The 27,459-nt window shown below is 37.2% G+C and overlaps 1 protein-coding gene across 4 annotated transcripts in view; it reads right to left on the reverse strand.

The window, feature by feature from the left end:
* Nucleotides 1–13,892: 13,892 nt before the first annotated feature.
* Nucleotides 13,893–27,459, reverse strand: part of LOC149839546 (uncharacterized) — a 148,957-nt gene continuing 135,390 nt past the window's right edge. For all 4 annotated transcript variants that reach the window (XM_090002613.1, XM_090002614.1, XM_090002615.1 and 1 more), the window contains exon 22: nt 13,893–14,129. In XM_090002613.1, coding sequence (XP_089858739.1) covers nt 14,076–14,129 — 54 coding nt within the window. In that variant the 3' untranslated portion in view covers nt 13,893–14,075. The remainder of the gene's footprint in view (nt 14,130–27,459) is intronic.

The raw sequence follows: 27,459 nt of genomic DNA on the forward strand, positions 1-27,459 counted from the left end.
TGATTACAAACTTCTTGAAAAGATTCTTAATGTTTCATCTTCTGGCACTTTTCTTAATTCCATTGAACTTGAGGATGAAAAGATTTTTGACTAAATACTACTTCTAGGCGCGCCACATTGTCCTCCTTTCAAAAATACTAATCTTCAACCTTGCGCACGGATTGCAGGCATAATTCTTGCTCACAATGTTCTTCCCAAAACTGGTTCTTTTGATTATTTTTCCACTGATCTTTCTACTGCTCTCTATGTCTTATTTGAAAATATATCTGCAAACTGGGCACACACCTTCTTTACTATTTTATGGAAGCAAAAACCTTTTCTTCCATATGGTTGTATCCTTACTCGAATTTTTAAATATTTCAAAGTGCCTCTGATGACTGAAAAGTTTGTTTCTCAAAAGAAAATCTTTAATGAAACTGTTCTTAAAAAAATAAAAATTTCAAATCTAGAACTTTCATCATCTGGATCTCCTATATCTCCTCAACCATCACCATCTCCTCTATCTCCTCCATCTCAAGGCAAAAAGAAAAAAAATTCCACTGAAAAAGATGATGAAATCTTGAAATGACTTGAAGCTTTAGAACTTCACCAACACACATTTCGTGAGGATGCTAGTCAACAACTTTCCTCTAATTAGTCTGATATAGCTGAACTCAAGGAGATGTTAAAGCAACACTTTTCTTAAACTTTGATTGCTATGATAACATTTTTGGTTTGTAGTATTTTTAAACTTGTATCTACATGTATCTTTTTGATACTATGACTCCACCAACTCCTTTTGATCATGACAAAGGGAGAGAACAATTTGCATGTGAACAATGTGTGATATATGGAGAACAATATGCAACAATATGCATGTGTGATATATGTATTTACATGGGTTATTTGATATGCTAACTTCTTATATTTTGACAACATATTGATAGGGGGTGTAAGTTATTCTATATGTTTATCAATGCTCTATTTGTGACTAGTTTGTCATTATAAAAAAGGGAGAGATTGTTAAGACAAGGAAGTTGTACACGATAATTTAAGTATGATATTTTGATAATGAACAACTGGATTTCAGCTATGGCAATAAAGAAAGAAGAAAAGAATTGAAGAAGTTTACAAGTGAATTGATTGAAGATTTTGTGCAAGTGTAAATCTCTTTAAATTCTTAGATTCTTGTAAGAGCCTTACTTTGATTGCATATCTCACTTGCATTACACCTAAAAATACTTAGGAAAACTTTTCTAAAAAGAACCCTTTGCAAAAATCATTTTAGAAAGCCCTTTATTTATATTTTTAGTTTTATCAGTCGACCAATAAGTCTCATCAGTCGACCAATTTTCTAACGTCTGTTTTTCAAAACCAAATGTCTATTTTCTGATCAGTTGACTAATCTACTCTTAGTCAACTGACCCAAGAGTTCAATTTCTGAAAAGTTTAACAGAAGTCGACTGAAAGTTTTCTTTCAATCTACTGATGATTTTTTATTAATCAACTAATTTTTCTTTAGTCGACTAATTTTCAAAATCTCAAATTCAAATCTTTTCGGCTAGACACAATAGTCGATTGATTTAACAATCAGTCTGCTAATATTTGATTTCAGTCCACTGATAACTTTTTTAGTCGACTAATATAGCCATTTTTCTAAACTTTTCAGAAGTTGCGTTCTTTTATTTTTTCAAACATTTTGATTGTTCAAAACTGCCAGTTTGACACCCCTTCGTACCACCAACGTCTAAAGTTCTTCAGTTATAAATAAGAGTGAGATCTACACTCAAAATAAATGAATTGAAACATCAAATTATGTGTTTTTCACTCCTATTCTTTCAAGCATTCATTTTCTTACTCACTAGGTCTTTTCGCCAGTGTTGTGAGAGTTGAATGTCTCAGTACCTGAAGTGTATGCCTCAGAGGTGAAGCACAAGCTCAAGAAACCGAGGCATTGTAGTGATGCATTTGTAGGCTCAAAGCGCACACTTCACATGGGTGAAGCACACGCCTCGCGTCGAGGCAAGCTTCGCTTCTAAGGTGTGCGCTTCAAAGTCAGACCACCACTGCAAGGTCATCTAGTCGGCGAAGACGTTGAGGAGGCCGGCGAGGTCGAGCGTCTGCGAGAACGCCTGGATCCACTGCGATGGCGTCTGGTCAATGAGTCCCAGAGAGACCAACGATTAGGACAAGAGGGTGTCCGGATGGGGGTTGCGCCAGTTCTCCTGGTATAGAGGGATGCCTGCTGATGGGTTCAGTGGGAGAGGTGTTGTTGTTGTTGGTGGTTCTTAGAGTTGCAGCTCTTGAAGGAAGAATGGGGTGGTGGTGATCCTTCTGCAGGTGGTGGTGATGATGGTGGTGGGGCTGAGGGTCTTGAGGACGAGGTGGGTTTTGGTAGCCATTCTTTTTTATGGTTTTGGTTGGTGGTGGTGTGAAGGGTTTTGGTTCAGAGGAGTTGTAGAATTGGGCAAATGGGGTGGGGCTGTTTGGATGGTGGGGATTAGGGGTTTGAGGTTTGCTTGGGGTATGGGTGGAAGGCGTTTTGCGAGGCTTTTGGTGTTTGGGGTTTTGACTCCCCAAGTTGGGGGAGTATCAAGTTTGTGAATCAGGTAGTGAACTCTAGACATATTGAAGGAACTCAGAGTTGGCTCAGTTGCCAAAGAAATTGCATTGTTTCAAGACTTTAAGCAATAAGATTTGAACTTGTTGGGATGTAAAATATATTTAAGATACAATCTTTATTATTCAAGTAGCATGTAAGAGCCGAATTGAGTTCAACACCTACTGTTTGTGTTCGGCTCACCAAACCCATTTTACTAGTTCAAACAAACTCTTTAAGAACTGAACATAAGCCCAACCACTGGCCACCATCCACTGGCCACTAGATGTGTTAATGGAAGTAGCTTCTTTCAGCTTTCATTTGGTGGCATTTGATCTTTACCACGAATTGTTGGATAAATGAGTGTACGTGTGTGTGCATGTTGGAATTACACAATATTCCATTAGGTTTTGAACTCTCAATGTATTAACACATGGTGACATGAACTAACAACTCCTACCATACAAGCGGATCCCTCGTTGTATTCAATATGATTTCATGATTGTAGATATAACTTGTTTTATCTTGCACTATGAGTCTGACTTAATTATGGTTTACATGTGCATGCATATAAGAAAATGAATAATATGAGTTATATATAGGAAAGTAGTATTTATTTTATATTGTATTTTATTAGTAGTTCTTATTTAAAATTTTTATTAGTTTATTAATATTATATATTTTATTATTTTGATCATGAAGCTTACGCTTCAATGCCTCGAGGCTTATGCCTCGCTTCATAACAGGCTCAACGCCTTGCTTCGCCTCATCACATTTAACAACCTTGCTTTTCACTCAAGTTCTTCACTTCAATTTCTTTTGTGAGTCAGTGAAATCGTGAGTTGAGTATTTTTGAAGCCTTAGAAGCCTCTGCAAACCTATTCTACTTCCTTTGCATTCATAAGAAAGGATCATAGGCTGATTATAAGTTGTTTATTTCAATTTTTCTGTAAAAAGACAGTCTCCTTGGTTTAAAGGAGAAGTTTGCTTTCAGCAGGGTTGTTGTTGAAAGTGAGACCGGTTTTGGTCTGTTTGATCTTGTGGTGACACAAGTTTGATAGTGGAAATCTCAAGCGGGTTTTGCTTGAGGACTGGATGTAGGTCTGGAAGACCGAACCAAGATAAAATCTTTGTGTTCTTTGTGTGTGATTGCTTTGCAGAATTCAAAATCTTTCAAATTTCAAAGACGAAGTTTAAAAGCACTATTCACCCCCCCTCTAGAATTGGTTGCATCGATCCTACAGTATATTAAAGAGTCTTCCTTATGATGGGCTTCTAAGGAACGTAGAGTCCCACCTTCAATAGAAACTTGCTTAACCATCTCTTCCCTGTTAGGAAGTTGATGCTCATTGGGAGATTTGAAAATTTTAATAACGAAAATGACCATATTGTAGAGCAAAAATGACACATTTTTTGAAATATCACATAATTTTTGCTATTCTCTCCATGTCTAAAATTGCAAATATGTGGTTTTAAAAAGACTTTTTTTATCTTTCACACATGCGAAGTTCCTAAATATATGTGACTATTTTCTACAGAATAGTCTCTGCTCTTATATTTGTATCTCTTCGATCTGATGTAAAAATTTGCATTTTTATAGTCGTTGAAAAACTGAGACACAAACTTATAACTTTTCTGTTTTGAGTCATAATCGAAAACTCCTCTAGGGTTTCCATTTTTGAGTTTCAAAACCGGAATAGAAGCATGTTCTCTAGACTGGAACAGGCGTAGCTGGGTATTTTCTGTCTATTGTATGTTATTTTTCGGCCACCTATGTTGAAAATCAAGAAAAAAAAAGGAAAGAGACAGTTTGAGACTTTAACTTTCTAATGCCATCAAGATCACCTTGATTTGATCAGCGATTGTGGAGAAACGTTCTCTAGAAGGTAGACTGATCGGTTATTCTAGTCTGCAAAGCATGCTTCTATTCTGATTTTGAAACTAAAAAACGTAAACCCTAGATAGGTTTTCAGCTTTGACTCAAAATGGAAAAATTATAGGTCTGTATCTTAGCTTTTCAAAGACTATAAAATGTAGGTTTTTGAAGTCATTTCAAAGAGATACAGATCTGACAACAAACTATTCTGCAGAAAATATATATGATTTTTCTCCTAAATATATCTGATTTTCATAAATATATATGAATTTTTCCAATATATGCGATTTTCCTCTTATATATATGCTATTTTCCTTCTATATATATGTGAAGTTCCTCTTATATATGTGATTTTCCTCCTATATATGTGAAGTTCCTCCTAAACATATGATTTCATCCTAAATATGCAATTTTCTCTTAAATATATGTGAAGTTACTCATATACATGCAATTTTCTCCTAAATATATATGGAGTTCTTCCTATATATGTGTTGTTCATCTTGAACATATGATTTTCAAAGTTTAACATGATGTTATCTATTTTTATGTAAACTTATGAGATATATACAAACTTAGTCAGATATTTAGGAGGTTTCGAAGTCTGCGTTTAACAGGATGTTCACACTTATTTTTTTAGAGAATGTTTCAACCCAAAAAATGAATGACTTTGAAAAACATAAAAAAGAATAAAGAAATTAGACAAAAATACCTTTCCAACAATACCTAATTTGCTGTAAACCGATGAACGAGCACTGAGATACAACTCTCACAGTGTTCCTAAAACGAGACGAAAAAATGCGATTATACCTTTTTTGTCTGTTCTATGCTATTTTTTGGCCTCTTGAGCTAGAAATATGAAAAAATAGCAAAAAGGACAAAGATAGATCGGGACGTTAACTTTTCAATGCCACCAAGATTACCTTGATAGACTTTTCGAATGTATCACACCATGTAACTAAAAAGTAGATTTACACTTTTTTTTACGGACCTCATGAAGTTTGCATAAAAAATAGGCAAAAATGATCAATATTTATGAGAATAAGGAATTCTACATAAATTTTATGCGAGGATAAAGAAGTATGCATATATTTTATGCAGACTTTGTGAGGTCTTCTTCATAAAATATATATGGACTTCCTCATTCTCGCATAAAATATACAAAAAAATAACTGTATTGGTCATTTAGTCAGAGGGTACAATACAATTGAAAAGTTTATTTTTCAGAGGACGTTTCTCCCAAACCACTCATGAAATCAAGGTAATCTTGGTGGCGTTGGAAAGCTAATGCGCCAGACTGTCTATTTCTTTTATTGTTTTTCTCGATTTTTGATGCAGGTGGCTAGAAAATAACATAGAATAACTGGGCTAGGCGCAACCGTACATGTTCTTTTTTGGAATGTTGTGAGGATTATATCCCAAGGCTCGTTCATCATTTTTCAGCGATTCAGATATTATTGGAAAAGTATTTTTGTCTAGTTTCTTTGTTATTTTATGTGTTTATCTGGAATCCTTCATTTTTTAGGTCGAAAATCAGTAGTAAACTCTGTCACAAAAGAAATTTGCTTATCCTCGAAAGGTCCGCACATACGAAAGTTAAAATAATAATTTTAACGCCTAACATTTGTGGTTTTGGTCATCAGGAAGATTTTGACAAATTGTAGGGTTTTTTGATAAACACATCATTTTTGTCGTACAATGCGATCATTTTTCGTTTCAAAATTATGTATTAATCAATACCTGAACTAAAATTCGAGCAAACTGACAGTTACCTTCAAAATCATATCCATTATCAACAATAATTAGCATGCCCTTCATAGCTTCTCAGAATACCTCCTTGCACCAAACAATAAGAAGGTTACATATTCTGGCCTAATCTAAAATTGAATAAAAAACATGAAATTATGGAATTCCTGAGCCATCCCATGGTTCTATTAACAATGTTCGACTAGCCAGCATAAGGACCCTTTGTTAAAACATATTGAAAATCTAATACAGTTTGGTTTGCCTTTAGACTTTGGCCTGCTATAGGATGGTGGGGATGCTAAAAAATGGGCGAGGGTGGGGTCTAACCTGACCATCTCTCATTCTCCCCCCACCATGTACATCGGTCGGGCTCTCTCTCCCTTTTCTTCTTTCTTTCCCTTCATTCATTTCCATCTCTCTACCTTTTCTTCTTTCTTTCTCTTCTTTGTTTCTCGTTCTTCTTCTTTTCTGATTAGAGCCTTGATTAAGGGTTTTTTCATTGTTTAGAGCTTTGAATCAAATAGAGCTTTTCTTTTATTTGACTAAGGCTTATTTTCTTTTATTAAGGATTTGAATCAAATATCTTTAATTAGAGATTTTGATATTTAATTTGGTTAGGATTTTCTTTGATTAGGGCTTAGAATCAAAATTCTTTAATTAGGGCTTCTTATAGTTAATTTGATTAGGGCTTTTCTTGTATTTGATTAGGCTAGTTTTTCTTTTATTAAGGCTTCACTATTTTTCTTGTAGTTTAGGGTTTTTTTACTTATTTATGATTTGTTTTCTTACATTTTAGGGTTTTTTATTTATGTTTTTTTACATTTATACAATAAAATATAAGTTCTTATTTTTCTCAAATTACTCAAAATTCAAACACTTTTTCATACTTGGATCTAGTTTGGGATCCATATTCGAGGCTAAAATCTATAATTTTTCAATAAATTTTCATAATTAGATCCAATATGATACTGATTAAAGCATTTATATATAAAAAATATCAATTCTTATTTTTTCTCAAATTACCCAAATTTTAAATATTTTTTGGGTTTTTAGATCCATATCTGAAGCTAAAGTCCATAATAAACATGTTAAAACACTCATATAGTGGGGAAGATCGAGTCGTACAAACCAAAACGAAGTTATCCAACCCATTATCCATATGTGTTCAAGTTGTCCTGGGTGACATGCCTTTTGCTATTTGAGAAATAGGTACATTGACCTGGATCCTGGATAATTCATTCTTTTTAGATCTATCCTTTTCAAACCCAGCTTTAACTAAAATACCATCATGCATGCCTCTTCATATTGGATTTCATCCAAATGACCATGTCAATCAGGTTCACGAACGTATTACACATTTGGTTGCTAAGAGACCCTTCAATGGTTAATGGTTAGTTGAAGTTATCTAGGATGATGATGCACGCATGATATTCACATATGAGGTTCGTCATTTTATGATAAACCTCCCTCCAATGGTTTATAAAATCATGAGCATCTTTCTCTTTTTTCTGTTTTAAGTCATAGAATGGAAGAGAGCGCATCAATTTTGTATCTGGACCTTTTAATGAATAGGTTCATCAAAATCTTGAATTCCTTGATTTGGTGGATATCAAGGGTGGAGAACCAGACCAAAGTGTCTCTCTTCAGACTTCTTGGGAACCACTTAATCATGATCTAATCATTGCTCTGATTGCCCCTGCAAGCATCTAAGAAGAGGGCAATATGAAGTTTTAGGGTTCCCAACCCTACTGAATTTAACAAATTTTGGCATGACAATGCTCACAGACTCATTTCTTTCGCACAAGATAAAATCTTGAATCTTATGTTGCCTCTTCTTGCCCCCGACATTTCTAATATGGCGATTGACATTTCTCAATTCCTCTTCCAACATATGAATCTGACTATCTATCATTTTGGGGAAGACTCTAGCTTCTAACTCGAGGAATTGGATTTTCCTGGTAGTAAATGGGTCAATTCTACCTGACAGAAATAGACTGGCAACATGACCTGCTATGCTGATATTGGGCGACCGTGGCTCGGATTTCATTCTCAACCATTTTCTAATGCATTTTTAGATGCATTTCCTGAATCATGTGCCTCAGGGCAATATTTTCATCTTTGAGGTCTTGGTAGGTAGATCTGACAGTGGTAGCCTGCAAGACTTTATTTTCCTTGTTTGTGAGGATATGGTTTGGACTTCTTCATCCTTTGTTTCCGGATCTTTTGACTGGTTAGACTAATCCACTATCTTGGGTTGAACTATCTCTGGGCCAACAAAATTGCCTTCTGACTCTAGGATAAACTGCCCTTGGGCATTTTTGAAAGTCCCTAGTGAAGGGTCCACTTGGACCCTAGGTGTGGGTTTCAGGCTTTGATTTTTTATCCATATGGATCCTGAATCCGCTTTGGATGATCCATAATTCTTGAAAGGATCTTATTAGGTATCCTTCTTTGGATCTAAAGCCATTTGTTCTGAGTTCTATAAGCAAACAAGAATCCAATCAAGACAACTAGCACACAAACCCTAATTTTCAAAAATAAGGCTTCGTAAATCTATTCCAAATCTACGGATATGTGAGACCACTTCAATGGGTTATAGTGGGTAAGGGTTTTTTCTTTCGGACCTTTCATGAATATGGCCAAGCTAGCACGTCTAGTACACACAAATAAGGTTATCGGCTTTCTAGGTCCACCACCAATATACCCAAGCTAGCACTCCTAGTATAGGTGTTGGGGTCCAAAGATCCAAATAATAGCACATGATAATAGGTTTTTGAAAAATCCCCCAAAAAAATGAAGGATTCTAAAAGCAAAGTCCTAAAAAAGAGAAGATAAAGCAAAAGAAAAGCAACCACTAAGTAGACAATGTCTCCACCACAGTTATCCCTAAAAGCTTATTGGGGGTATCATGGATCTATGTGACATTCAATACCCTCATAAGGATTTTTAGGTCCAAATAGTAAAGATTCAAACTAACAAGCATGCAAGTACCTAAAAGGAAACTAGCTTAGGGTCTCTAAATTCCTAATCTTGCAATAAATCTAAGCTTTTGAGATCCAGATCTCTAAGCTTAAAACCTAAGTAGGCCACCCAGGGAATCGGCCTAGCTTTTGGGTAAGTCGAATTTCATGAAAATCTGATTCCAAACGAGAAAGAAACGCTCTTTAAACCCAAACGTATCGGGGTTCAAGATCCAACCCAAAACATTTTTTTAATTGGGGACCCTGTAAGAGCACCCAAAAAATAAGAAAAAATGAAAAAAAAATTGACAGCTGGCGAACAGGATGAAAATGACTGGATTCGGATCCTGGACCACAAATACATTGATTTGCGGATCCAAACTTGTCCCAAAAATTTCAGCCAAGAGACTGCCCCTACCTTCGCTGTTCCGGCCCCTATTTGAGAATAATAATAGTGTTTTCAGGGGAAATGGACAACAGAGAAGATAAAGATTAGGACAAGATCTTTACGGCGATATATAGCTTGCTGAAAAATGACTTTGGATGAGGGAGATATGCCCTCGAAAATCTTTTTCCTGAAAATTTTCACGACAGAAAATCTAGATTCGACTATTGTTCTGCAGATTTTGGAAAGGTACATAACTTTTTTGAAAAAATGATCAAATGGCTGAATAAACTAGAGGAAAATACCTTTCCAGTGCACCCAATTTTGCAGGGATACAATAACGGATCAGAGAGATATGCCTCAAGAACCGAAACTGTTTGCATGAAATTCAGGAGTCTAACTGTTGAATCTTCTATGTTTGACAGCCGTTTTCAGGAAAACAGAGAGATTTAAAAAAAATGTCCGAGAAAAGATAATGAAGGATATTCAAAGCTTTCCAAAGGTATATGGTGCCTTGGGAAAGGAAGTAAGAAAACATAAAAATACCAGGACGTAGTCTAGTAAATTGGCAAACCCGAGTTCCCGAATTTCCAACTTTAACCAAAGATTCTAACCCCTTAGAGGGGTTTTCTGATCTTTCACCCAAAATTTGGATCGTTGAGATATGAATAACACAAAAATCTAATATAGAGTCAACTTACTGGATATTCACGAAACCAACTTCCTGAAGCGTTGGTAGAACATGAGTCCCATCGGGCATGCCAAAATTGTAGATATGCAGAATTTTTCACCAAAAATGATTTTGAAGAGATGAATAAAAAATTGAAAATGGATTTTTAGAATATGAGTGCTCGGCTTGCAAGTTGATCGCTTTTCCTCCTCAAGTGACGAGGGATTAGCTCCAACGGGACCTCGACTTTATTGCTTGGTTCTTTGTGTATCTGGTGCTCCGCACTTCTTCTCAGACTCCTGAAAATAAGAAATGCGATCCACACGATAAATGATAAAAATAAATGAAATAAAGTCGAACACATAAGGCAAAACCGAACTTCAAACAATAAATGAGAAAAATGAGAAAAATAAATGAAATAAAGGAAGAGGAAGCTCACCACGAGCATAGGTAGCCCTCCTAGACGACTTGGTGGGCGTGGGCTGAATTTGGCAGAGCTTTTGTACGGTCGAGGCTCTATGGATCTAGGCCTGGTATGGTGGACCTAGTAGGCTAAGTAGATTGACCTAGAACGGGTATGGTTAGCTAGATGGTTCTATAGACTAGAGTTGTCCTAGGTAAAGATGGGTTCGCTGTGCAATAAGGACTCCTTACTCTAATTTTAGATGGTTAGTATGAAAGAACGATACCTTATTTATAGAGTTTTAAATGGACTTCAGAGTTAGAGAAATAGGATTTGGGGTCAAGATATTCAAAAAGTTGTTTCTGATTGGCTGAAACAATGAGATGGCAAACTATAATTGGTTTGGCTGATTTCTTGGGGATTAAGGCATTGTTTTGGAAGGCTTGGGTTATGCAAATATAGGATTAGGGAAGGTTGACATGATTGAATTATCTTTCCAGGATGGCTTTTAGGCTAAAGGTAGATTCTAGACAGGTTTCACCATTTTCATCATATCCCTTAAAATATAATTTACATTCATGTGATTTTTTTTGTCTGACAGATAAAATGTTTTTTTATCTTTTCTTTTATGCTCAAGGCTCAAAAATGTAATTTGATAAGTCAAAACTGCGTTCTAAGTGAGGCTCAGCTGAAAATCAAGGTCTGTCTTAGATAGACGTGATTATTTTGACAATAAATCCTTCCCTGAGCATCAAATTCGATAAAATTTTATTTTTTTATAGTAATACCCTCTAGAATGTTTGACCTTTTGGAAAAAACTGTCAAAAATGTTGTATTGTTTGGAAATATCATGTTGCAAGTCAATTCTGCACTGTCCAATCCAAAATCCAAATGGGTTAAATTGGGGTGTCTATACCTGTGTAACAACCTATGCTTCGTTGCTGGTATTACTTAGTTTTGCTTTGCAGGCAATTTATTTAGAATCTTTCCTCTTTGAATCATTTTCTTAATTTCAATTCACCGTGTAGAAACCAAGGATGGCTAAGATCAATCAATTGTTGGGAGGAGCTGCATGAGGTAGCATAACTTGAAGAAGAGGGGCATGACTTCACAGTATCATTATCACGGGAATCTGATTGCCATTATGAAGGATGTGGAAAATATGTATAAGAAAATTATGATTTCTTTGTATGTATTTAAATAGAACGTCTTTTCTTACATGTATATAATATGTTCCATGTAAATATTATTAATTTGTCATTATAAAAGTTACATGAATAAAATTTTGTTTTCAAAGAAAGTAAAATGAAACTGATTTTTAATATTTAGCAATTATTAATACAATGAATCTATTACCAATATGATGCATATACTATTACCAGAAAATAGAAAAATACATGTATAAAAGGAAAATTGGATATATAAGAAAAAATCTGCATATATTTAAGAGAATATCATAGAAAATATATGCAAAAATAGCATGTTTAGGAAGAAAATTGCATATATAGAAGGAACTTAACATTTATTTAAGGAAAAAGTCGCAGAAAAAAAAATATATATATATATATATAAATCACATATTTGAGAAAAAATCTCATATAAAAGAGAAAAAACACATATATTTCAAAGAAAAATCGCATATTTATGAGAAAATTGCATATATTTAAGAAAAAATTGCATGTTTAGAAGAAAAACGGTATATATAAGAGAAAATCTCAGAAAATATAAGTAAAAATTGCATATATATTTTCTACAGAACAATCTTTGTTCTCAAATCTATATCTCTATGCTCCGATATCAAAAACCTACATTTTTACAATCATTGAAAAGCTAAAGCATAGGCCCGTAACTTTTATGTTTTGGATAAAAGACTACAAATCTTTTAGGGTTTTTATTTTTTATCTTCAAAAATAAAATAGAAGCATTCTCTGCAGATCTATCTTCCAAAAGACATTTCTCCCCAATCACTCATCAAATTAAGGTGATCTTGTGACGTTAAAAAGCTAACACTATGATCTATCTCTGTTATTGTTTTTATTTTTCTCAATTTTCAACGGATGTAACTTAAAAATAACATAGAAAAAATGCAATCGTGTTTGTTTCTGTCTGTAGAATATGTTTCTATTCTAGTTTTTTAATGCAAAAACAGAAACCCTAGAGGGGTTTTCGGTTTTAACTCAAAACAAGAAAGTTACAGGCCCGTCTCAACTTTCCAATGATTGTAAATAGCACAAGTTTTCAATGTCAGATCATAGAGATACATATCTAAGAACAAAGGCTATTTTGCAAAAAACGATTGCATATCTGAAAGAAAATTTGCATATATTTAAGAAATCACATGTACAAAGGGTAAAAAAGTCTTTAAAACCATATTTATACTTTTAGACAAGAGTAAACACATCATATTTGTCATACAGGATGCTCATTTTTTGTAAACAATTCTGATTCAAAGCCCTAATTAGAGAGAGAGAGAGAGAGAGAGAGAGAGAGAGAGAGAGAGAGAGAGAGAGAACAGGCCTTTTACCGTCGGCCTCCCCCGACCACTGCACATAAGAGAGAGAGAGAGAGAGGTGGAGAATGAGAGAGGGTTGGGCTTAGACCCCCTCTCATCGTCGACTTTTTTTTTTTAAGTGTTACCACGGTTCCTGTTCCCTGCGTAACTAAGAGGTTTCACTATTCCACGGATGCACATTCTCAATGTCCAGTGTTTGATGGGTGCAGCGTCCTGGGCAAGGCACGCCATCAAACACACCCTTAAAGAACATTACTGACACAAAGCAGTCAATAAAGCAACATTAGTGACATTTGTGTCTAAAGAGGCAATATTGACGCAAATTTCTGCCAATAAAAATCAGCAAACAATTGTATCAATAACGTTACTGAAGTTTATTTGCATCAGTAAAAAACCATCTCCGATGCAAATTTTGTGCCAAAGAAATATCTTTATCAGCAAAACTTGCATGCATCAATGTACGCATTAGTGACAAGGGTTACGCTGACCGCCACCACCACCGCCACCGAGTGCTAGGGTAGCGAACGACATATCTATTAGACATGCGCTATGGTCGCTGAATGCATTGCCTACAAGCACATGTAATCATGCGATTACGTTTAGGCAAGCAAAGAGAACTTTTCAACTGTATACTGCAGAAGAAAATATAAGAAACTATTGTGAAGTCACCAAGCACTCACTAGGAAAGAAAACAAATAAGGGCATGATCAATGCAACTATGCCTGCAGACATTAGTCAGCAAGGGCAACAAGGAAAAGGCAAGTTTGATCCTGGAACCTTAAATTACACAGGTAAAAAATGATATATTACAGGGTCGAATATTAAATTACAATGTCAAAGATGCAAAAATATATACAATCTAAAACAAAAAATGGAAAGAAATCCCCAAAGAATTTACTTGACTATATACTCGTTATAAGCAGCACATCTGATAAATTACAATCAGGCTTATTTGTTGAAAAAGAGCCCTTTCTTCTTTCCTTTTCTTTTAAACTGTACAGCCTGCAACCAGGTTCAAGTGCAGCAAATTTAGCAAATGTGTACCCATCAATAAAAACCTTGATAAAACCAAATCTATCATTGATACAGTGAAATCTAAAAATGCACCATTTTGATAAATGCTTAAAACCATCAACAGGAAAATTGCAGAAAAAAGCAATCTTAGGCTTATGTAACAAAAACCAAAGACTGCAGTTCTTACCTAGAAAGTATGAACAAGATGTTTAAAAGATGGTTCTTTATGTCAGAAAAGTTGGATACAGCATTCATTTGCACAACAAAAATTAAATCCAACATCACTGCATGTATGCTCTCCTGTAAGTTTGTATTATTTAGGATAATTTAAAGTATCCAAAACACAGACTTTCCACGATTCCGCTACTGCTACAACATAAAAAAAACTGTTTTATACTACTGCTACTCATGAACATAACAGAAGATATCACACCTTTTTTTAATGGAAACACTGGAGCATTGCTCCGAAATCTATCAATCATCCCAAAGATGGGAGCCAATCTGATGGCTTATCTTTCCAATACACAGAATGATGCTTTCTCAACAAAAGAAAGACATAACACATAGGCAGGCTGCTAACAACGAAGCAGCTGCATTCCAACCACACCCTTCGACTGTGGACCGAACCATAGGACACCACTTCTGATTGTTAGAGACAACCGTAGCATGTGTCCCATGATCAATCTGCTGGAAAATGTGACAGCACTCAGCCTCAAACAGGGTGCTGTCCAAAGAACACTGATGTCCTCCAATGAATAATATGTGCTGATTATCCAAGGCAGCATAGACAATCAGACCCAAATTGCCAAACTGCAAAACAGCAAAACAGCAAACCAAAGAATAACTAGCTGACCGCTCTGAAACAGAGGCACACACGGTGGCACACCAATGGAAAATAACTAGATGACTGAACTTATGTCCAAAGGCCAACCGTGACACAAAATGTTCTGCACATGAATTCCACAGTGTGAAAAACCCTATCCTTGGAAAAAACCTCATCCTGATGGAGAATAGCATTCCTAATATTCCACATATGCCATAAGACTGTCAAACACAGAATCCCAACGTTGCAACCATGTTTGGGGATGCTTAATGGAGAACCACGAAGATAACTCTTTGATAACCGAGGAATGAGGTTCCACCTCCCAAACTTGCTACACACAAAATGCCAAATGGACTGTGAAACATGACAAGAAAAGAAAAGATGAGTGTGATTCTCCTCCTCCTTTCGGAACATATAGCATCTATTCGGCAAAGAGTCCAAATTTCTTCAACCTATCCTGGGTCAACAGCCTTTGATATCATGCTAGATATACAACCCAGCAAGCTCTAGAGAGAACACCCTTGTCCAAATAAATTTCAGCCATGTTTAAGGTTGCCCCTCCTCCCGGATCAAATTCCAAGTTACTTTATGAGAAATCACATATGCATCAGAATTCCCCTTCCAATAAAGAAAATCCAATCCAGCAGACAAAGAAAAGGAGTGAACCCGAGGTCATACCTGCTCCAATGAGAGGAAAGGGGGATAGAAACATGAACCAAAAATATGCATTCCTCCCACGACAGTCATGCCCTTCACACGATTCAAGCAGCGCCTTTCATTATCATCAATAAACGAAAGAAGCGGGACACCCATCCAAGGATTCGTCCAAAACTTTGTGGCGTTCTTATCCTTCACAACACGATAAATACATCAATTGGTTGCCAACCACACAGGAGGCCCCTTCCACACAACCGACTCAACATAAACTTTAGGCAAACCCTAAAAACTTCCTTTTACAAGCATGCCCTATTAACTTCTTCCAGTTTACTGTCCATAGGAGGTGGGCCACGTAAGGCAGGATGGTCGTGGGGCCCACCCGGGGTTTTCCTCGCTTCGGCGAAAGACAGGAGCCAAAAAACAGAAATGCTACACAAAGTATTCTGAATAAGTAAAATCCTTCCTGTATAAGACAATAATTTAGAGTTCAGAACTCTATTTTCTTCTGAGCTTTATCCACCACCTGCAAAAACATCCGAATCCAACTTGCCCACAAAAAGCAGCACAACTAAATGCTTCATGGGCAGTTTGTCAAACCGTCATCCCAACACACCAAAAGCCGGTGCCAACACATCATGTTCAACATTTAGGGGAACAACCACAGATTTGGTCATTTATTTTCATACATGTTAAAAGCTCGAACTCCTTCAAAATCTCCTTTAGGTGAGAAAGATACCTAGCGTCCGGCTTAAGAAACAAGAGAACATCGTCAACGAAGAAAAGATGGGAAATACTATGATCATAGTGAGGGAAGGACAAAGCTCCAAACTGATTTTCCGCCACACTCATTGCAAACTGCCTCGACAAACGCTCCATAACCACAAGGAATAAATAAGGGGAAATCAGTTCCCCTTGCCTTATGCCTCTCGTGCTTATAAATTTTTTCCTAAGGACACCATTAACAACCACACGAAAGGAAGGGGAAGAGACACATACCATGATCCGGTAAGCCCATGACAGATGAAAACCCAGCTGAAGTAAAGAGCTCTCCAGAAAAGACCAATTCACTTTGTCGTAGACTTTAGAAAGATCTAATTTAATGCATAGGGCAGGAATATGAATCCGCAAAATCGAATCCACAACTTCACGGGCAAGCAATATGTTGTCCCGAATGTCCTTGCCTTTCAGAAAGACGCCTTGATTATAAGACGATTCTTGTCAGGATTCCTCTCATTCTATTAATAATGACTTTTGTAATGATCTTATAGAGGAAATTGTACAAAGAAATAGGTCTGAAATCTGAAAGTGACTGTTAAAAGTAATTCATAAATCTTGGGGTGGTCATACGTAATTAAGCATAATTATGTATGCCTACTTGTAATTTCGTTCCACCTAATCACCTATTTAAATAGGTGATTAGGGTTAATGAAAAGAAGGATCTCTCTCTCTCTCTCTCTGAAATCGAATCTAGGGCTGACAGATTCAACATGGTATCAGAGTGGGTCTCCCTTCTGGGATGACACTGCTGTCGTTGATCGCGAAGAAGAACCGGATGCCGTGGATCGAATGACGCTGCTGCTGTAAAAGAAAAAAAAACTGTGCTGCCGTGATCATGTTTCCACTGCCGGTGACGTACTGTCGTGAGCAGTGCAGGTCGTGTGTTGCTACCTTGATTGTATTTCTCCCTGCTGGTGTTGAAGTCACTTGCCGACCGTGATCATGTGCTGGTGTTGATCGTGGAGAAGCTGCTGAAATCATGAACTGCTTGTGGCTTGAATACACTGCAGCTGCTGGTTGTAGATCGTGTCTGATCATCGTGAAGCATATGGAGAAGATATTAGATCTGAAGACATTGACTGGATCAAAAAATTAAATAGATCACGGTTAGATCGGATTGATACCGTCTTGGGTTTAAAATATTTTTAATGGATGCAGTTGAACTATTGCAGTCGACGATCAGATCTAAAAATAGTGATCAGTCGCTGTTGAATGCCTACGATCAGATCATTGCTGTGGAAGATTAAATGGTAGTTGTTCTAATCTCGAAGTTGATAGTCGTTGTTTAATATTTTGTTGTTGTGGTAGTGATCTGATCACTATTCTGATCTGAAAACAAAGTATGCAGGAGACTCTTGTTGCACAGAAATAGTTGGTTTGCTCAAAAAAAAAAATTGCTGTCCCGGGTGAAGGAAATTTTTTATGGCTGAGTCACGTGCTTTAGATAATAACCAAAAGGGAGAAGCCATTGGTGAATATAAGGCTTTTGCAAATCCATTTTCATATGGATCTTCAGTTAAGCTAGATGATTCTAATTATGCAAGGTGGTCTCGCACCTTCATGATGTCGGTTTCGGGTCATTGGAAAAAGCACGTCTTGTTGGAATTGGAATCCACTGAAAGAACAGGAAAATATGTCACCTGGGACGAAGACAATGACATCTTGATGTCATGGATAATGAACAATGTACAACCTCATATAGCTGATGGACTTATTTATTACTATTAGATTTCTCCAGAATCTGCGAACAAGAGATTTAAGAGAAGAAAGAGGTTGCAATGAGTCACGGTTTTCATAAAGAGAAACTGTGACCTCTTTCATTAATATATAGGCAAAAACCCTAATACAGGTTGAGGGTATTTACAAGTATGCCATTATGTTGTGGACATGATACATACAAGTAGTTTGGATTCGGATCTGGATCCGGATCCAAACTTAAATACAAAACAATACACTATCTAATAGTCTCTCTCAAGTTGTGCATGATTTTGGATCATGGACAACTTGCTCTTTAAGAACCAAAAATGGCACTTTGTGAGACCTTTAGTAAACAAATCAGCCACTTGGTCTTCTGTTCTAATATAATGAGGCTCAATCTCTTTTTCTTCAATCTTCTGCCTGATAAAATGTTGATCAATCTCAATGTGCTTGGTCTTGCTGTGATGAATGGGATTGAGAGATATTTGAATAGCACTTTGATTGTCACAAAAGAGAGAACAACTAACAATCGGCGCTTTTAGCTCTGTCAACAAATGTCTAGTCCATGTTACTTCTGCTGTAGCAACAACCATCGCCCTGTATTCCGCTTCTGTGCTAGATTTAGCCACTACTTTTTGTTTTCTACTACTCCAAGAAACAAGATTGGCACCAATGAAAACGCCATACCCTGAAACTGACTTTCGATCATCAAGATCCCCGACCCAATCTGCATCTGAATAAACAATGATGTCATGAGCAATATTCATGGATCTGCTTTTGCTGTACAAAAGTCCATCTCCAACATTACTCTTCAAGTACCTCAGTATCCTTTTCATTGCATCCATGTGTCCCGCCTTTGGCTCATGCATGAACTGAGAAACTTGATTGACTGAATCTGTAATATCGAGCCTGGTAAAGGTAAAATATTGAAGTATTCCTACCAGACTCCGATATTTGGTGGGATCATGATACAAGTCTTCGTCTTACACACTTAGTTTCTGGTTAAGCACACTAGGAGTAGCAAGAGGCCTGCAATCTTTCATTCCACCCTTTTTCTAACAGATCCAGGTGCATTTATGCTGGGTCAAAGTAAGTTTATTTCCATGATTATCCACCTCTACTCCAAGAAAGTACCAAAGGTTCCCAAGGTCTTTCATTTTGAACCTTTGACTCAAAAGATCTTTAGTTTCTTGAACATGATTCTCACTACTTCTTGTAATAATTATATCATCAACATATATCAACAAGAAGGTAGTAAACTCCCTACCTCGAAGAATAAATAGGGAGTGATCCAATTACGATCGATAAAAACCATGTCTTTGAATTTCCAGGGAGAAACACTCAAACCATGATCGAGATGCTTGTTTCAATCCATAGAGTGCTCGATTTAATCTGCACACATACTCCTTTGAATCTCCCTCTATATATCCTGGTGGTTGTTCCATGTATACTTCTTCCTTCAAATCCCCATGAAGAAAGACATTCTTCACATCTAGCTGACTTATTCTCCTCCAACCATAATCCACAACTAATGAAAGAACAATGCGAATTGTGCCCATTTTCACAATTGGACTAAAGGTTTCATTATAGTCCTGTCCAAACTCTTGAGTGAATCCCTTTGCTACGAGACGAGCTTTGTATCGTTCAACACTCTCATCCGGTTTGTATTTGATCTTATAGACCCATCGTGACCCAATTACATTTTTATCTGGAGGTCGAGGGACAACTGTCCATGTTTGACACTGGTACAAAGCTTTCATCTCTTCATTCATAGCTTGAATCCATTTTTTTGGAATTAATGGCTTGATGAAAATGTCTAGGCTCGGTCTCTTTCTCAATCTGTGACAAAAATAACTGAAAATCCATGGTGAAATTCTCATAACTGACCCACCTTTCAATAGGATGCCGAGCTCTGTCAGATCGTCTGATCGGAATTGCTACTGTATTAGAAATTGGAGAAGTAATGTTGTTGGATGGATGAAACATAGGCTCTTCTTGTTCAATACCATCCGGAGTCAAGAGTGAGTCCCTTTCTCTTCTCCTATAAACTTGCTCAACAAACTTGTTAATCTCTGGAGGAAGTTCTATTTCAAGTTCTTGTATGCCACTGTATCCATCTTGACAGGATGTTCCTTGAATACAGGAGGAAGAACACTCATTGTTGGTTGCAGGAAAGAGCTCTGCACTGAGCCATGGATCATAAAATAGCGCATTCATATTGGTGTGGGCAGAAACATATTCTCCATCTCCAAAATCATTTTCATCAAAAACTACATTCCTAGATATCTTGATTCGTCTGCTGTCAGGTTCATAACACTTGTACCCTTTGTGATGATCTGCATATCCGACAAATCTACACTTTGATGCCTTAACCTGAAACGTGTTTCGCAGAGAAGAGTCAATATGAACATAACACATGCAACCAAAAATTTTTAGTTCAGCATAATCAGGATGTTTCCAACATAGGATGAAATAAAGTGATTTATTTTCTAAAAGCTTCATGGGCAGACGATTAATAATGTGAACAGCAGAGTAAAAGCCCTCTGTCTAGAGTCCTATGGGAGTATGACTTTCGTGCATCATGCTCATAGCACTTTCCACAATATGACGATGTTTCTGTTCTGCAACTCCATTCTGTTGGGGTGTATGCGGGCAAGATACTTTACGATTTATCCCATTATCTTGGAAGTAATTGATAAAATCCCTGGAGGAATATCCCCCCCACCCCACCATCACATTGGAAATGTAAAATATTACAAGAAAAGTGAGTTTTGACAAAAGCATGAAAACAACGGAAAATAGAGAAGACCTTTGATTTATTCTTCATAAAATATATCCAAGTGAAGCGGGAGAAATTATCAATAAAAATGACATAATATTTGCTGCCAAAATTGGAAGGATTAGGAGCCGGTCCCATACAACGGAACAAACGATTTCAAAATTCCTTGAAGCTCTCTCATTTATTGAATGAAAAGGAAGAACATGACTCTTATACATTTGACAACTCGAACACATTTTATTATCTGGTCTAAGAATCAGGCTAGACTCAGGAATAAGACCATCAGATACTAGTCGCTCAACAAAAACTAGATCACAATGACCAAGACGCAAATGCCAAAAATCGGGCTTATAACATTTATTTGAAGATTGCAATTTGAACACATGAATATTCTTTGACGACATAGATTTAGGAGATGGCTTCAAGGTAGGTCGAACACAAGTAGAAGGGTCCTCTTGGAAGACATACATATTTCCTCGACGTTTCCCTCTAGTGAACATCTCCTTCGTTTGTAGATCCTTGACATAAATAAAAGACGGAGTAAATTCAAGAAAAGAATTGATATGATCAACAAGCTAAGAAACGAAAATAATATTTTTTGTAATATCTAGGGCACGAAGAACATTGGAAAGGTGAAGTGGGGATTTAGGCAAGGGGATAGAAACATTTCCAATGTGGGTGATGGGGTTGTGTGACCCGTCTCCAGTGACGATGTTACTTTTTCCAAAATAAGGAATTAAAGTAGAGAATTTACCTGCATTGCCTGTGACATGAGTAGCTGCCCCGTAATCAATATATCCCACTCCTTTATCATCACGCTAAAGATCAAGCTCAGACAGCGTTGCCAAGAGAAGCTCTTTCACATCTCCCCCGAATTTTGAAGGGTTCTCCTTTCATCCTGACGAGCTCTCACCCTTTTGAAACTTTTCTTTGTTCTGAGGATTGTGCCAACAATTGGCTTTTATATGGCCGCGCTTGTTGCAAAGATAACATGTGGGTACGTTTCTTGCATTATAAATAGGAGAAGCATTCAGGGTAGGCAATAGCCCACGTCCCCCTGGAGTACCTCGTCCTCGTCCTCTGCCGCCACCAAAATTATTATTACCACATCCCTGACCAAAAGAAACACCAGTAGCAAGAACCTGTCCACCAGTCTCATGTGACATCCCTTACAAAGTTATCTTATATTGAAGTAATTTTGCTTGCAAGTCTTCAAATAACGGTAGATCAGGTAGACATAGCAAAGAAGTCGAGAGAACATGAAATTCCGATCTCAATCCATTCAAGGTTTGCCTGACCTTGTCTTTATCTGCCACTTCATACCCTACAACTGCAAGTTGACCACTGATGGTCTTAACCAGTGTTATTAAAAACGCGCCTCAAGGCGCAAAAAGCGCGCCTCGCCTCAAGGCAAGGGGCTTTATGCCTTGAGGCGCATATATAAAGCGCAAAACCTTCGAGGCGTGCGCCTCATACGCCTTGAGGCACACGCCTCGAGGCGAGGCGCGCCTCAAACTGAGGCGTGTATGCCTGGGGCTTTTGGTCAAATGAGGGTCAAAGCCCTCATTTGACCAAACAATAGGGTTTAAAGTTTAAACAAACCCTAATATTTTATGTTTTCAAGCAGACTCTTTCTCTCATGCGCAGTCTCTCTCTCGTCTCTCATGCGCAGTCTCTCTCTCACACGCATACTCTCCCTCTCTCTCATATTTTTCTCACACAGGTACTCTTACCTCTCTCACACGCAGTCTACTGCTTTTTCTCATTTTCTTTTGGGGGAGGGATCAAATTGTTTACGAGTTTTGAGTGAGGTTTCATTTAAGAAAATGAGACTTGTGAAACTTGTGGATAGAGAAGACCAGAAAATATTACTTTTGGGCAATGGTGCATCCTGTGGCATGTGGTCCAATTAGGCATTTTTTCAGAACTTTCAGCACTGTGCAACGAGTTCAATAAGTCTGGCAAGTTTACTGAGAAGAGTGGAGTGGATAATTGTTCTTAACGCAGTTCGTAGCTCTATCCAATTTCAGGATGTTACATATTTTTGCAGTATGTGTACCACCCATCATACAAAAGGATGCACACAACTTATTTCTTCCATTAAATCCCACTTTGAGCTCCATGAGCATTTCTGATACTGACAGCATGAAAAGGAGAAGAGTGGGTACTTTTCCACCACAAGTTAGTGAATTTCTGTGAGATAGTTTTTTCATGTCCTGGTGAAGTAAAAAGAAAACTATATTCCAATCAAAAAGCTCTATAGAACTACTTGCCAGTTAGTAGGAGTTCATTTGGTTGTCTTCTGATATCGGTGTTCAATCTCTGATCCTAACTTGATGAAGTGTGGCAATGAGATGCTACTTAAACAACAACTAGTTTTATCTTAATAAACAACTGAAAAATAATACATAATGCATGCTTCAATAGACAATAAATTGTGAATACATCACCATGCCTTTCATGACATCCCTAAGGTTCTTTGACACTTTTAAAAAGCCTCACATTACATCATTTCTTTCTGCCTTGCAATTCCTCATTATATGAACATCAGAAGTTTGAGGGGCAATATCGAGGAATGTGTGTTTAAGCCATATTGGTTACAAAAGATAAATCTCATATATTTTTCAGTTATGTAATCAGTTTTTAGTTACTTTTATATGTTAATCTCACATTTTTTAGTACTTATTTGAGATTTTCTATTTCTTATTGGTTGTGATTTCATTAATAAAGCATTTCTTTATTTATTTTTACTTTTAGATATTTTTTTGAAGTTTTCAAAAAAAATATTTGAGGCTTACGCTTTACGCCTCGCCTCAGTTTTTGGTGGAGCGCCTCGCTACGCCTCAACGCTTTTCACAACACTGGTCTTAACCTTATTCAAGTATTCCATGACAGACATGGAACCCTTAGTTAGGAGTTGAAACTCACGCTAAAGAAAGGAAATTCTAGCCTCTGATATCTGAGAGTATGTCTTCACTAGTCTGTCCCACAATTCCTTTGCTGAGCATTCATCTAGAATTCCCACTAACACTTCTTGAGAAATAGTGGAAATAATAAAAGCAACTGCAGCTTGATCACGCTTCATCCAAATCTCATATTAGGGATTAGGAATTTGTTGTATGAAATCAACCTCATTTTCATTCTTAATTTCTTGTAAGATAAATTCTGGAGGAGCAGTGATTGATCCAGTGAGATGTCCAGAGAGGCCTTGACTTTTAATAAAAGGAAGGATTTGTCTTTTCTATATCAGGAAATTTGAATTGGTAAGCTTTTCAAAAATGAGTTGACCGAGAAAATTGGATGAAAGGAATGACTGAGAAGAAGAATCCATGGCTAAAAGTAAGAGAGATTTGGGTGAAAGAAATGACTAATGAAATGAGTTTTTGGCGTGTGCAATCAATATAACAGAATGAAAGTTTCTGCAGATTACGATGCAATAAGTAAGCCTCGTTTCCTTTTTTTTTTGGCAAAAAGGGAAATTCGAGTACTTAACTTGAATGAGAAATAATAGATCTGGTGTACAGATCTAATCTAATTCCAAAGCCTTATACTTGATTGCACACAGTAGTATTAAGAAAGAAAGACTTTTAATGGAATCAAGCAAACCCGATATGCAATTCTAGCACGTTATCAGATCTGATGCATAGATCTATTTGATTGCACACAACAGTATGAAGAAAGAAAGACTTTTGAAGGAATCAAGCAAAGAAATGTCGTGAAACTGATTAACAAATCAGTTTCAGGAAATAGGGTTATCGTAAAATTGATTTGACGTAAACCCAGAACAGTCCCAATAAACAAAATTGGCGTGAAACTGGTTTAGCACAAACCCAATTCAGTTACGGAGAGATAATGATTACGTTAAATCAAACCCAACTCACTTTCAGGAATGTGATACACAGAAGATAGAAAACTGGATGCTCAGTTTCAGATCTAAAAAGCAGAATCGGAATATAGAATGAAAAAGATCTGGAGAAGAACAAGCCGCATAACAGTAAATGGGGAAGTAAGATGAGAGAGAGGAGGAGAGTGAGATCTCGTAGGGATGTACCTACTGGAAAACCTCCAGCCCTCGGATCAAATCTGCTCTGATACCATATTAGCTTTCCCCAGAATATGCGAACAAGAGATTTAAGAGAAGAAAGAGAGAAAGAGGCTGCAATGAGTCACGATTTTCATAAAGAGAGACTGTGACCTCTTTCATTAATATATAGGCAAAAACCCTAATACAGGTTGAGGGTATTTACAAGTATGCTATTATGTTGTGGACATGGTACATACAAGTAGTTTGGATTCGGATCCGGATCCAAACTTAAATACAAAACAATACACTGTCTAATAATTACATCTCAACTAAACAAATGTAGGAGAATCTCCATGATACATATTCTCATGAAACTAATGTAAGTCGTGTTCTACAAGTTGAGCAGGAGATTTATCAGTTGCAACAAGGACATCAGACTTTAGCCCAATACTATGCCTCAATTAAATCTGCTTTTGAGAGGCTAAATGCACACAGACCCTTATGCTGCACCAAATAGAAGATCCATCAGGAGCAGACTATGGTTGCCCGATTTCTTACAGGGTTGTCATCAGAATTCTCAGTTGCCAAAGTCCAAATTCTAACTAGTTCTGATGTTCCTACTCTTGCAGAAGTCTATAATCGTCTGAGTAGGCTTGCCATCACTCTTCCTCAAACTCAATCTGAATCACGGGCATCAGCCCTAGCAATCACCTCAAGTCGTGGAAGAGGTACTTTCTTGAATTTTCGAGGAAGAGGTCGTGGTCGCAGTACTGGAGGTAGAGGAAGGCTTCAATGTACATATTGTGGTAAACTTGGACATCTTGAAGATAGGTCTTGGGATAAGACTGGTCAACCTCCTATCCCATCACCTAAATTGAATGTGTCCAAGGCTCAAGTTGTTAAACTCGAGGCAGAGAACCCCACTACCTCCTTCAACGATTTGGTTATTCTCAATCGTGCAGAGTATAATGAATTGGTGTCTCACCGGCTTCCTAGTTCAAGTGCTCCTATGCCTGTCGCTGATGTGGCATGCTCTACAGGTGATAACCTGAGTTATCAAGGTAGTAGATGGATTATTGATTTCGGTGCCTCTAGACACTTGTGTGGGACTTCTCATAATTTTTCTAAGCTACATCCTATTGCTGAACCTCGCAATGTTATACTTGCTGATGGGAGATCAGCCGTTATAGGCCAAGGAAACATTCCTATATCCCCCAAACTTCAATTGACTAATGTCCTTCATGCTCCTTCATTTCCTCAGAACTTACTATCTATTAGTCGTATTGCTAAGGAGAATAATTGTAGGGTGATATTTGATCTTGTGTGTTGTATTTTTCAGGACTTGCTGACAGAGAAGAGGATTGGTGGAGGCCATGAGGAAGGTGGTGCCTATTATCTACATCAGCCGGTTGGATCCATGAATTCTGTGTCTTAGCCATCTTCCAGTACCTATCAGTGGCATCTCCGTCTTGGTCATGTTCCTTTGCCAAAGCTTCATAGACTTATTCCTCAGATTTCTCCGTCAGATTCATTTCAGTGTGACGCCTATCAATTGGGCAAACACTACAGAAGCTTCTTTCCTTCTCATCAGAGACCATCGAGTCAAGCAATGTTTGAGATTTTGCATGTTGATGTATGGGGACCTAGCAGAGTACCTAGTCGATCTCAGTGTCGTTATTACTTAGTTATTGTTTATGATTTTTCTAGATTGTCATGGGTTTTCTTAATAAAAGAAAGGTCGGAGGTTGCCTCCATTCTTACTTGTGCCCATACATCTCAGCAAAATGGCGTTGCTGAGAAAAAACATAGGCATCTTCTAGATGCAGCTCACACTCTTATGTTGCAATCGAATATGCCACCCTCATACTAGGGGGATGCTATTCTCAATGCTTGTTATCTCATTAATCGTATGTCGTCTTCATCTTTGTAAGAACAAATCACTTTTCAAATTCTCTATCCTAATGCTCCTCTGTTGCCGATTTCTTCCAAAGTATTTGGATGTGTTTTCTTTGTTCATAAACTTGGACCTAACCGTGATAAATTATTTGCCCAAGCCATCAAGTGTGTTTTTCTTGGATATCCAAAAAATAAAAAAGGCTACCAATGTTATGATCCCATCTCCCATCGAGAGTATGTTAGTGCATATGCATCTCTTCCTTATTTTTCTACCACTGCATCCAGACTGCATGTTGAACAGGGTGATGCCCTACCTCTTCCCATTCCTCCTTTTTCCTTGGAGTCGTTTTCTAAGATTATCTCTCATTCTCAGTCTCCCACATTTGTTCGGTATCATGATCCTCCTCTGGTGTACACTCGCAGATCACCACCTGAATCAGCACCTACACCACCGCCTTCGTCAGAAGTAAGTTCTCCTGAAAATATTGAGATGTCTAATATTGATGGTGGCAGACCTATCGCTCTCAGGAAAGGTAAAAGACAATGCACATTACATCCTATCTCCAAGTTTGTTACTGAGGCACGGCTTGGGGTTCACTTGAAGAATTTTATCTCTGCTTTATCTGCCACTTTTGTCCCACTTAATCATCATTAAGGGTTATTA

This window comes from Nuphar pumila, chromosome 4 (genome assembly GCF_984573655.1).
Source record: "Nuphar pumila chromosome 4, dmNupPumi1.hap1.1, whole genome shotgun sequence".
NCBI classification, from domain to species: Eukaryota; Viridiplantae; Streptophyta; class Magnoliopsida; order Nymphaeales; family Nymphaeaceae; genus Nuphar; species Nuphar pumila.